The sequence below is a fragment of the Caretta caretta genome, chromosome 7 (assembly GCF_965140235.1).
Source record: "Caretta caretta isolate rCarCar2 chromosome 7, rCarCar1.hap1, whole genome shotgun sequence".
Taxonomy (NCBI): Eukaryota; Metazoa; Chordata; order Testudines; family Cheloniidae; genus Caretta; species Caretta caretta.
The window spans coordinates 85841036-85854731 of NC_134212.1; the positions used below are offsets into that span (position 1 = coordinate 85841036).

Here is a 13696-nt window from a genome sequence, read left to right on the forward strand (position 1 = left end):
CTTTTTGTTGGGTGTGCATTTTAGTGTTATCTGCCTTGGGCATGGGTCATATCAAATCAGCATATGACAAGCCTGAATGAGCTTGCAGGGCTTCTATTAGGTGGGAGGCAAGAAGTTCAGCAATGAGATCCATAAAAAGGCATGGAAAATAGGAAGACTCTTGAGCTAGGTTTGGATCATTTCACTGAACCCTTAATCCCAGCAATCCCCAGTTCCTTGCCTCCCACTACTCCTTCTGCTATCTCTTTGCTACAGTTTACAGCAAGCTCACACCACCAGGAGGAAGTGCGTCTTATTCACAGCTAACTAATTTCCCCTCATAACAAAGGCAGGTCAAGAGCCTCTGCTTCTCCACCCTTCCAGGTCCAATCAGACACAATTCACAGGGCGACTGCCTTCCTTGACCTGGGTCTCACACATTGTAGTGCGTTAAGTAATAATGCAAGTCACTAGATTACTGCCATTTATTCATCCCCCCACTATACTGCAGAGAGGACAGATTAAAGTTTCTGCACATGTGCATGCATGCACACACTTTAATTAGGTGTTAACATTGCATAAAACTTTTCATTTAAAATATAAAATGAAGTAAACTACAAAAATGCATGTTAACACTTCACATCAGGCACAGAGCTCAGGATGTTAATACATCCAATCAGCAGCTTTTAGAGCTGGTGTAGTCAATAGGCAGATCATGGGCCAAATCCAGACTGCCACACATTTTTGAAGGGACTGAAAAATCTTTTTATTTATGTATCATTATTATTATTATTGTATTATTTTCTCTGCAGTCTGGACCTTGACCGAGAAATTTAGACCTTGACAAAAAACAATTGATTACCCATGGTTTAGACTTTAGAGGCAGCTTTAAAGGAAGACTGTTGAGTACTCTTATCTCTGCATCGCATTACAAGGAATGTAATAAATCACTGACCATACCTTGAAAAAGTGTCAAATATAATTTTTAAGACAGAGCTGTCATTTTGCCATCCTGGGAACAGGAAATGCAGCCAGGGAATCGATTGCATGAAAGGAGGCAGCTTTCAAAATTGCTAGTTTCCTCCACATCTTTTGGTCAATTTAACAAAAGGCAAATCTCAAGCCCCCTTTTTTATATTCGGTAGCTTTCTCCTGTTTTTCAACCACCATTCACTGTAGCTAACTACAGCACTGGCTCCAGGCCTTAGGCATACCAGGAAATATACATTCCTCCCAGCCTCCCAGCACTTGCATTTATATCTTTGTTAATGTTTTGAAAGATAGGATAAACAAACAGCACATGAAGTTCTCAAAGAACACTAAATTGGGAGGGGTGATTAACACCAAGAGTACAGAGAAACAACAGGAGGGATTAGATATACAGGCAAAAATAGAGAGAGTCAGCCTAGAAAAATGCAAACACACATCAGTGTAATAATTGTTGAAGACAATACACAATAGAAGGGTGACACCTGGAAAATAGTAAAGCGGAAAGTAAATCAGATAGCAAAGCAGGTTATTTTACAGCATAATATGGTGGCAAAATAAGGCAATGTAATTTTGGGCAGTACACATTAAGGCCTCACAGATCAGGCCTGTACTGACACTGCATATAGAATACTACAGTGTGAGACAGAAAGATGTTAATAAGTAGGAAAGAATTCAGAGAATGGTGTGTGTGTGTGTGTGGGGAAGTGGACTGGATTATTAATTAAAATAACTGAATATGTAGATCTTAGCTATATGGTGGAGGAGAGATGATAAAGTTGCCTTTTTTTGACCTGAGTAGCTAGTCACAATTCAGGGTTCTGCCTTCTGGGGATATTCCAGTTTGAAGTAGAAATTGATGGAGTCTGATACTTTGATTAAATCTTGTTTATTTACAAGGAATGTACAAAGTCCTGCTTCTCTTAACACAGGAGGAAAAACCAAGAACAAAAGGAGCATTTTCTTAGTTTATAGCCCCAAGCCTCTTTAGCCAGATTTCTCACTAGCTTTTTTCCTGGGTTACATTGTGCTCACTGGTTACTGCTTGGTTTTCTTGCTTTTTGCCTCTGCCTGTCTCTTGGGCTGGCGCTGGTAGGGCTTGTTTTAGGAGTGGTCCCTTAACTGTCTCCCAACTATCTTGAGAGAAAGGTACATTCACACATCAGTTTCAACGAGGTTTTCACTCAACCCACAATAAAATTTAACTCAGCTCCAAACACTAACTTTCTACAAGTATATCAACACCATGGAGGGAGAGGAATAGTTCAGGGCAGAACAAGGCACCTTTGTAATACAAATAATAACTAAATAAGTAAACAAACAACAAGGATTAGGAGTTCTAGAATGAACTTTGGCAACAAGAGACATATGTTGAGCATCAGGGAGAAGTTCCCTGCTTTATGCCGAGGAATAGTCTCCTCAGGGAAGTAAGTGTGAGTTTAAGTTTTTTAAAGCTGGACTGAACATAGCACTTGAGCATGTATCATGGGAACAAACTGCATTAGCAGGGCGATGAGCTGAATGACATGCTAGGTCTTCCATCTCTAGTTGGTACAGTTCAGACATTAGACACTCAATATTTGCCAGCCTTTGGCAATTTCATGTACGAAAGTCTTTAAATTTGTTTGAAGTTTCTTTTCAAGTACATGGTGAGAGAGATAAATCCTAAGAGACATTTTAAAAATCTATAAACATCACCTGGAAATTAAACAGAGCCCATTATTTCTGTAACGTCTACAAAGAGCAATGGTCGTGCTCCAGCCACAGGAGTTCAGTAATAAGTACTACTCCCAGACCCGTATTAAAGATATGACACAGACAAAAGAGATTAGTACTTTTGAATTTAACAAAATAGACACAGTAAAGTTCAACTCCATTTAAACGGTAAAAGAAAAATTTGCTAAACAGAAAAAGACAAGATTGAAAGGGAGAAGGTACATTAACATTGTTTAGTCACTCTTCTGACTACCAATGTCACCTCCCGCCCCCATGCTCTCAATGTCCCTTTTGACCTTTAATGTGCTTTGGTCAGTCTGCTTTTTCCTCTAGTCTTCATATAAGAAAGGTGTGTATACTAGTGTGCTGTTTATAATCCCATACTAAGGGCCAGCTCAGATACCATGGTGATGGGAGTAGCCTAAAAACCTAACTAGAACAGAAAGCTTAGTGAGATGCCTCATACAAGTAGTCAGTTTGGGAGCTAAAGAAGAAAGTAACAAAGCAACCTTTCTTTGCAGATTTTAAAAGTGGTGAAAGAATGGTCTTTGAATGACAGCTACAACTTGGTCTGTAGAAAAAGCTTAAACTCTCTCATCACAAACCCATCCAGCCCAATTTGTTCCAATGTGTGTGGATTGGATTGCTTTACATCAAAAGCCAAATGCAACCTGTGTGTGGGTGTACATCTTACCACTATCTGCATGTTTATCCATCACCCTAATAGATGGATTGAGTTTTATTCAGATGCATGTGGTCATGTCACCCTCCAGTGGCTGCAGCCTGATGATACCTTTTTATTTCCTTTGTAAAGAGCTTTACTATATAAGAGCTAGGTATTATTATTATTACAAAGGAGTTAGGGCCTGATCCAACTCCCTCTGAAGTCAATAGACAGACACCTATTGATTGCAGTGGAAGCTTGGTCAGGCCCATGAGCACCAATATGTCTGCACAAATGCAAACATTTTACAGGATACTATTCATTATTTTTAAATCACGCCGTTGATTATGTTCTGATTAGTTGGGAACACTAGGTTGGTATGTCAGTGAACAGCATGTCAGTAACCTGCAATTTCAATTTTCCTATGTAGATCCTAAAGGCTTTAAACAGGGGAACAACATTTTAAGAGAACAGGGGCAGTTTTTTCTTCTTGTACAAACAGAAAGGGAGTAAATCCCATCTTTTGTAGAATGGGAACTCTCTTATGGTTGTGCAAGTGATGCAGTGTCCAGCACTACAGTTCCATATAACCACATTCAGCTTATTGCTTAACCATGGATCAAATTGTTCCCGGTGTAACTCCGGTGAAGTTAATGGAGTTATGCTAGGATGGATTTTGATTCCTTGGGCCTAGCTGTAATGTTTGAAACAAACAACATCAGAGGTGTCATTCTGTTGCAAGAGGTCAGGGCAAGGTATTAGAACTGCCCCTTGAAATTGTGAAACTAATGACTACTCTTTCCTTAATGAATTAGTTTTCCTCTATCATACAGTGGTACTGATTTGTTATTGTCAGGTTGTTCATGAATGCTGAACTGCTGAGAATTAAATATTTGTTCTTTAAAGTGCTCACTGTTATTGAATATAATAGCACTAGTAAAATGCTGTAGCCCAAGGCAAAAGAGCAGTACCTTACCGAGGGAGTTTCTTCTCCTGCAAACTAACTAGTCATTCAGCAGCAAGATACTGTAATGGGTGGCTCAGAAGCGTTGAAACAAGTTATAACCCAGAACTACAATGGTCCCTTCTCTACCAAAGGTCATACATTTCCCTCTGCTACTTATAGGAGCTCTGGGTTGAGATTTTCAAAGCCAACTATGGAATCTGAACAGCTAATTCCCATTGAAGTTAATGGTAGTTGTATCTAAATCCCAGAGTCAGCTTTGAAAAATCTCAGTCCTGATCTTTAAATATTAGAGCTTGATTTAATATTCACAAATTCCTGGCTCCTTTTGGGGAATCTACATGGTGGGTTTTTTTTGTTTTTTAAAACCACATTTATCATAAACAGAAAACCATTGAGGGAGGATGAAATTGCTAATGGCAGAACTGGACTTTGTATGGAAAACTGGCATATTCAAATTCACAGTATAATTCCCCACAAACTAGACAGACCGGATCATTCAAATTCTAATTTTTAGTATACAGTAGCTTTCCACACACAATACTAGAAAGCTCTCCAGCTCATGCTGTCTGTGCCTGCAGAATGTTTAATCTCCATTGCTACTGCCGGTTGGACTTTGCCAACCTTGGAAGGCAGCAGTTGTGGTCAGCAGAAAAAAACATCTTGCATCAACTCAGCATAATTCATCGTTAGGGGGCATTCCTCAGTCTCACAGGTGAGATGTCAGAAACGGTAACTGGCCTCATCTCTGACTTGTTTCTCCACTCATTACTTCTGTCAGCACACAACACAGCAGACCCTGAGGGGCACAAACGCAGTCAGAGTCTCTCACATAATAAACATTTATTTATAGATGTACAATTGTATAATTAATTCTAAATCAAGAAATACAGATTCTGTGAGTATCCTTTAGGATCTATGCTTTATTGCACATAGCGCTTACCATCCATGGATATCTACTTGAGAAATCAAAAGATTTGGTTGGATGGGCACTGGAGCAGGAGTGCCATTTTTACAAGATGTCAGCACCTTTTGCAAACATGAGTTGTCTCTCACATTTCCCCTCCAACATTTCTTAATGCTGGGTAGCTCTTGTGCCTCTGTAAACAGCATTTATTCCAAAATATTTTATTTCCACCATACCCCTCTCCAAAAATCTGGGGGATATCTTTTAAAACTTGAAATCAGATCAGATACACCACAGTCGTGGATAGTAAGGCTTGCAATGAACAGGAGGGCTCAGAACCATTTTGCTACATAAATATCCAGTTAAAAAATAGAGCTGGTCAATTTCAAACAAAGAGAAATAAACCCATCTGGCCTTTCACTTTTCTCCCAGCCCTTTACCACCTTACTTGGTAGCCATTGCTATTTTGATAAATTACACCATAAGGGAACTCTGAAAACTGTTCTTATAGGAAACGTCTTTAGGCAAAAATTAACATCAGGGTAGAGAAGAATCCAGTTTGTCCCATTAATGGTAACTTAGCTCATTCAACTTTTGCCTCTCTCACTTCATGTGTCAAAGAGATACGCTGGGTTTAGAATAACCTTGAGCGCTATCCTGTTGCTCTAATCCAGGTCCTGCTTGCTCAAGCAAGTAAACCTAAGGCTTTTAGCAGCATAATTTCTTCTTCTAAAATGAATGATGGGCAAAACCATTGCTGTAAAATGGGTAAAATGTAGTGTGATCTACACTACACTGTCAGATGCGTCAAAGCCCAATTAAGCAACTGAAAATTAATCATCCCCCTTTCTGATCTCCCCACCAAAACTTCTTTCACAAGAATCAAAGACTCCGTTTTTTTGGGATGTCAATACAGGTTGAAACATCGGAAGTGTTATGGCAAGGTAACAGCCATATTACAGTTAGCAGTCCGCTGGATGAGGAACTCTGAGTTCAGGAACGAGAAGAACAAAAGGATATAGCTCGTGGCAGGCCCTGTTTACAGAACTAATGCTGCACACTGATTACAAGGCAGAAATAAAGCAGACTCTGGAAAAAAAAGTTACACGCACACACACACAAACCAAACTGAACACTGATGAGCTAAGACCATTTACGATAATCCTCTCCTTGCCGTACAAGAATCCAGCACTCAGTTGACTGCCACCAATTAAATTAATATAGCAAAAACAAATCAGAAGTCTGGTCAATTTTAAGAAATCTTCTTTCTACAGATTTTGAGATTCTTTTATAAAAAAAACTCAGTCACAAAATTATATTTTCCTCAACAACATAAAAAAAAATAAAATAAATGTAAAGTGTCATCAAATGACAACCTGAAATTGGATAGTTCTGCAGGGCTGGATGGCCCCCCAAAACAGGTTAGAGTTCACACTTTACAGTTTACTAAATTGGGCAGAAAACTAAATAATTTAATCCAATCCCTGCATAGTTTAAAAGTACAACATACATACAGCTATAAATTAATTCTAAATAGATAGATTCTTTTCTTATTAATTGGTTTTTAGTCCTAAAAAAATCTTCCAATTTCTCTCTCCGTTCGAAGTGACCAGTGCAATCATGGAAGGGTCTCCTTCTGCTTCACGGCTTGCTGCAGTTTGTTTTTTTATTCTACACTTGTTCTCATGGTTGCTGTATCCTAGGAGAGACTAGACTGTCGCACTCTAGTGGTGTTCGAAAGAAGGGGAGAAGACAGGCAGCTTTATTTCCTAACTGCTGCCTGCTGCATCTAACATTGGAGAGAGAGAGAGAGAGAGAGAGAGAGAGAAGAGAGAGGGCAGTTGTGCGTTGCTAATTCTCCAATTCCACTTTAATTTAAGGTTTGATTCTTTAAATATAAAGTCTGTCACCTTGGCTCAGTGCACTTCGCCAAAAGTCTTCAGGCATTTCAAGAGTCTGGGAATAAAAGTGGTAACCGTGTCAGTCTCCAATCCATGGTAACCATTTAACAGAAAACACCTTCCCCACCCACCTCCCCAAATTACAGGTAACATGTCTAACTGAAAAATGCTAAAGTAGTTCTTTATTTTACAGCTACACTCTTCATTAGACCATGGATACACAGAGATATGCTGAGTTAGAGAGAGAGTGACAAAGTTAATTAAAATATTTCCATTTAATAAGAGGAACAGTTATCAAAACAGGGTACAGGGCATATAAAAAAAAAAGAAAAATCCCAAATGCAAGACACACTCAAAAATGGCAGACACCTGAGCTCAGAACTGACTTGAAGGACTAAATTTTCAAATGTGCGCCACTTGCCGAAAAACAAAACAAAAAACCCAACCCTAGCCCTCCTAACTTACTTGGGTACACAACTTAGGTGACCAGATGTCTGACATACAAGATAACTAAGGTGTAATGGATATGCGTGCATCTGAAAATATGGTGCTAAGTGTCATTTTGTTCCCCACTAACAAGCCCCTGCTTTTAATTAAATTTGTGAGAGATGGGGAAAGCCTGTGTGTTTTACATTCATCCTGTTAGTTGCTGATGGGTGAAGCCTCCTGCCTTTGCAAAAAATCAGACCTAATAATGACCGAGGGAAGAGACTCCATACCCTGGGCCAAATTTTAATTTATTTGCACACAGCACTCCTGTGAGTAATCTAGTGCTACGTTCGTTTATGCCATTTGAACTGCCACCATACCACTCTGGTTCATCAGGTTTACCACGCTATTGTGCTGCGAAGACACCATGAGTCTCCAGCACTCTCAGCTGGCTTCTCCCTGACTCCCAATTCAATGAAGTGAGTTACCTTTACAACCTGCTGCATAGAGTGAGAGTTTGGTTTGGTTTCACTGAGTTTCTAGGGAAGACGACAGAGGGACAAGAAACATCTATCTTACAGAAATCTCTTCCCTGTTATCGTATTTCTTCAAGTGCCATGGTACAATAAAATAGGGAACAGAGCAACAAAAACGGGCATTAGAAATGTGACTGCCAGTTGCCCAATCTGATAAATGCTTGATAAGGGGAACAACTTCTGACCAGCCAAAGCAAAAAGTGACATTGTCTCAAATGGATGCTTGACAAGAACTCAGCTGACTCGCAAACATAGCCAGGCCTTTCACTTTGCTCCCAGAGAGCTGACACCAGCAATGCTAAGAAACAGATGTGAACTGGAAGAGCATTTGAGGTGCTGGCATGCAAATTAAACCAACCATCCCAGTGAAGGTGTATATGCTTGACAGAGGGTTATGCTTTCTCCTTGTTACACATGCACATTGAGAGGAGAGACACATGGAGATCTATATCTCAATTAGACATTTAAATAAGTATGAAAATCATTGATGTGTCATGCTTCAGTGTCACAGGAAAATCACCAGCTCGTACTTAGACCTCCGCTGAGTGGTCTAGTAGTGACTATCCATGCATAGAGGCTTGAACTTCAGACAGTCTGCTACAGCTTGGGGTGCCCATCCTCTGTGCTCTTTGATACAGATCTGAATCTCCAAAGTAACGTGCTCGATAAAGCAAGCCTTCCTCTGAAAAGGAAAAATTCCAACATTAAAAACAATCATTCACCAAGATGTGAAGTGTGATGTCTCAACTCCTCAACATCCCATTGATTTCAATGGGAAAAGGATCTGTCCTCAAGTTCTTCAAGGCCAGATGAAGTACAGCGAGAGGGTACGGAATACCTGATGTCCTTTGGAACAGAACAAAAGTGATCTTTGAGCCCTTCAATGGCTCATCCTAAGGGAAGTTTTAGATATGTGCTGGGAACTGGAAGTAGCCCTAGTGTGAATTAAATGAGTAACATAATGGGTAGCCTGGTAGTGTGGGAAAGAAGAAATATGGAGGATCAGAGTTTATCACTCTAGCTTGGTCCGTTGCATTGCTCTGCAGCAACAACTTTGGCTGACTCAGAATAGCAATGTCAGGGTGTCACATTCAGCACTTCTTGGTGAGAAAGATAATTCGCATGTTGTGGGGATCCAAGAAAGCTTTGGAATCTTTTTTATCCCATACAAACAACAATGCCAATGTATTTACACACAAATCCCAAACTGAGCATTAGTTCAAAGCAGCTGTAATCACCTATCATACAGGCATTTGAGAAAGGGGCCAATCGAGGGTGGAGTCAATAAAATGTTATCTTTGATGATAACTCTTTAGAGTTAAACAGTCATAAAAAAACCTTGAAAATGACGAGGATTCCATTTTTCACTTTGTAGACTCTCTGATATGGCTTGTTAGACACAACGGGGCTGTAAAGATATACACTTCGTAAGCACTAAATCACTTTTTTCTAAAATGAAATGATAACCCCAGGGCAATAAGGAAACATCAGGAAACTCCTGAGAGTCTCCTGGCCCTACCTTCCTGATCCCTCAGGAAATCAGAGAATTCTGTTCATATCCCACTGACATGGCAAAGGAGCTCCACAGAATGGAGCTGCTACACTGATCATTTCTAGAATATTATTGTTTAAAAACATTATACGGGACAGAGGTGACCGATTTGTCATCAAACCGTTGAAGATACAGGGCCGATGGGCTGCCTCAGGTCCTACACAGCAATGAAATTATGATTGAACTATCGGAGATTTATGTATCTCAGTTCCTCCTTAAGGACTTTTTTCTAAAACAAATCAGACTTTTAAGAAAGTGTCCTCAAAAGGTTTCCATTCCTCCCACCATGCCACTCACTTTGTTGCTTTTCCTTCCAGCAGTTATTTCTGAGGTTTGCAATGTAATCGTCTTCCACGCTCCTCTCAACATTTTTCAGGTTTGTACCAGTGTACTCTTCTACAAAGTTCTCAGCTACATAGTAAGCTACTTTCAAGTGCTCCGTCACTCTCCTGTGTATGTGACCCACAGACCTAGTCCAGGGAGAAAAGCCAAAATAATAAATGTTATTCAAACACAGAATAGAAATTTGTGGACAAGCAACAACTAATAAGCATTATTAATCTACTCAAAGGACATATCCTTCCTGTACACTTGCTGTTTTGGTAAGGAGAGTTTTATCTCTGGTGGAATGGACATAGTGGAACATTCTACCAGGTGGAAATAAAACCTACCTACCCAACCAATCAATTCTTCCCTGAGCTACATGGGTGTGCTTCAGAACATTGGTGTATCTTGGGTGTTGACTGCCAGAGGACTCCATATATGTTTTAGAATTAAGTGCTCATTACAATATTCAGCAGCTAGTGTTTGAAATACTTTTTGCTACTTCCTTCCCAAACACACAGCCCTTCTCCTTCAGGATGTGCCCCAAAGATGCTGTGTGTGTCTGGTTATGAATCTCTGAAGCTGATGGATCTCGAGCTGAAGACTAAGACAAACCAGTATTTCAGAAATATATTTGTACACAGCATAAAGTCAGAATGTAGGTCAAAGTAGAACAAAGACACTGCTGATAGCTAAGCTTGCTCAATAGGGCTGTCTGCTTGATGAATACAGACCCTCAGCTCCTCTCACTGCAGATTACTATTAACCCCAAGAGTGACACATTGCTCTACCTAGCAACATGCCGCAGTATCCACTATTGCTGCAGGAAAGGAGCTACGTTCCCCTCTCCCCGTACCCTCCTCCTCTCTAATTCCTTCCCTCTTTATTCAAGACAGAGCCAGGACAGAGAATACCTCCAAAAGGTATTCTCTTCTGATTCACTGACCAGACACTTCAGACAGTGCAGATGTACAAATACATCCCTCAGTAGGGTCACCCAGATATACTAAGCAAGGGCTTGTCTAAACATGAGGTTGATCCTGATTAACTTAATGCGTTGGCAGACTTATTTCAGAACAAGAGTGCCTTGTTCCTGTTTAGCTTAATGTAATTTGAAAAAAGGGAAACCTAAGCATACCCTTCTTGCCACTCAAAACAGAGCCCTAGGTTCTTCGCAAGCTTGACCCCATGCCTGTGTGTTATATCAAGAAAGGAGATGACATTTTGGGCACATGTGAAGAGAATTAAAGCATATATCATTTGACTGTAAAAACCAGAGGAGGAACATGACCTGAGGAGCCTATAAGCGAGTTAGACAAGCAATACAATTCTGAAATGCCTGGTGGCATGTGTCTGTCTCCTAACGTGGCTGTTCAAGGCCAGGAAGACAGCCGGGCACGAAGAACATCTCTTGAATCCCAGCTTCTTCTTTTCTTCAGTCCCAACATAACCCGGAACTGGGCTACTAAATAACTAAACTATCTATATTTATCACTTAACTAAATTATCATGACAGCAAGAATGGAAAAAAAACTGGATCTGAATGGACTGGAGTAGTTCACATCCATCTGGCACAGCAGATAGAAGGAACTGAGGTAGTAGAGGGCACTGCACCTTCTTATATATCCTCAGAACATTCAGAGACACTGACAGCAGAGGTAGGAAGGGGTGCGTGAGTGCTCTAATGGCTGCTTCTTGGAGAAGGTTCTACTGTTAGGCACCATGAGGTGGCACAATATCCATACGTGGGAATATGCATCGCCACTCAAAGAAGAAAAATGGGATTAAAGGGGTTTATTTTTGCTCATTGATAATGGGTGCTGGCAGATCTCCAAGTCATCCTTCTCAACAACTACAGGTGTTACACAATGTTATGGGGCATGTGAAAGCAAGAGGAACATTAGGAAAGGAAAGGGAACAAAACATACCAAAAAGTGAAAATAAAACACAAAGATCCCAACCACTAACATACCAATTCCTCCCCCCGTTCCCAGCCCACCCCCAAGCTAAATATATATGAGAGTTATGGGTACTAACGGCCTGTGGCTCAAACTGTAAGGTGGACTGGAGACCATCATCTGGCTGAGAGCTGAAACAATGATCAGGATGAGAATAGGCATCAGCTGGACAAACAACCCAAGGCCACCCTAAGGGGGAACAGAAATATACAATGGAATGTCATCAATAAGTTTACATGCATAAGACTATTTAGCATCTCACCCTCCCTTGCAAACCCAATCATACTGTGTCCTTGATCCCACTGATGTGAGCGGGAAATGTGTTTTGCATTTTGCATTAGTCAAAGACGCAACAGGACTGACTGTTCAATGAGGTTTAAAAATAAAAATAAGAGTAAAGAGAACACTTCCAAAGCAGCTTGTGGGGATTTCGCTGCCCAGTGATTCCCTCCAACAGTGATGGCAGTCATGGGGTTAAATCCCTGAGCATTACTTTGAAAGCATACCTGAAAGTACTGAAGCCATGCTACACATCCCAAACAACCATCACGTTTTTTGGGGGGGTGGAAAAAAAAAGCCTTGAATGTGAGTTTGGAAGGACTCATGACATTGTTATATTTAAAGATTTCTAGGACAGTTGCTAATGCGTATTTCATATCCATGTCAGTCTGTAGAGACTAGTACCACAGTACTAGATAGATTCCTTAGAAAGTGCTCCCCCTTTACAATGATATGCAAGATGAGTTTGCCTCCCTTTCTGCCTCATCTCTTAAATTCCCTCCCCACTCTAGTGCAGAACATCTGGCCCCAAAGACCTAAGAAAAAACACCCAATACCATTTTTTAAAATATACTGTAGATCAGCCCAGAGATTAATGATCTATACTGCTGCGAAAGAGATCTGGGTTAGCTCTATGGCCCCTCTGTCTTATTTCCCTAACCAGATGGGGCTGGGAGCATTGTAGAAGCAGTACATTTGGCCTCTGTGACAAAAGGAGGCACAGAAATGCCTCCTGTCACTATAAAAGTGTCTTCCTTGACTAATTAGAGAGAGGAACAGATTGGAAGTCCTGCCCTGTCCAGTGCTCAGTGGAAACGTAGTGGCATGGTAATTTGAGATTCAGGAGCAAGAAAATCTCAGAGTTCAGAGAGAGGTTGGGGACAGAAAAGAAAAATTGGTAGATCTTTAAATTTTCTGTCTCTTGGTTTCATCAAGTCTGGAGGTCCCTTCTCTACCACTCTGGTTTTGTATTTTGTGAGAGTCCATGCGTTCAACAGGTCTGGTTCACAAAGTGTCCCTGAGAAGATCTGGGTATAGGAAAGTCATTGAATAAGTCAGATGTTTTGACTAACCATCCCCCTCTAAGAAAATGATCACAACACCCTGTTTATTTTTCTGGCATTCTTAGATTATAACAGCTTCAAATGGGCCTGAAGTTAACACTGTGGTATCATGCAACAAGCAGCACATCCTGGGTAGCAAAATGAGGAGGAATGGGTGTAGATGTTATGAGGACTCACATATAAGGTGGGTAAACCCTCCACTATTCAGTTAATTTCTGCTCATTGTTTCAAGAGAAATCTGACTTTTGGAATTAAGTGTTGAGGTAAAAAAACTTCAGTTCATGCTGCATTTGGCTGATGCTATAATTTTATTTCAATATGACGCTATGCCAAAGAGAAAATGACATTTATTTTCCCACTGTGTAAATGGGATCCAGTCTGATAAGCTGCATCTGCATATGTATGAAAGTCATGGGAATTCAACTGTAAGTAAGTT

General features: G+C 40.4%; 1 protein-coding gene across 4 annotated transcripts in view; it reads right to left on the minus strand.

Moving 5' to 3' along the window:
• Positions 1-1839: 1839 nt before the first annotated feature.
• The window catches only part of DNAJB12 (DnaJ heat shock protein family (Hsp40) member B12), a 29514-nt gene continuing 17657 nt past the window's right edge, over positions 1840-13696 (minus strand). For 2 of the 4 annotated variants that reach the window (XM_048857801.2, XM_048857803.2), the window contains exons 6-9: positions 11997-12106; positions 9933-10105; positions 8614-8765; positions 5137-7173 (exon numbers count right to left, since the gene is read on the minus strand). In XM_048857801.2, the coding sequence (XP_048713758.1) occupies positions 8644-8765; positions 9933-10105; positions 11997-12106 (405 nt within the window). In that variant the 3' untranslated portion in view covers positions 5137-7173; positions 8614-8643. Of the gene's footprint in view, positions 5110-5136; positions 7174-8613; positions 8766-9932; positions 10106-11996; positions 12107-13696 lie in introns of those variants that run through there. The other 2 variants (XR_007357632.2, XR_007357633.2) reach the window with 2 other exon arrangements.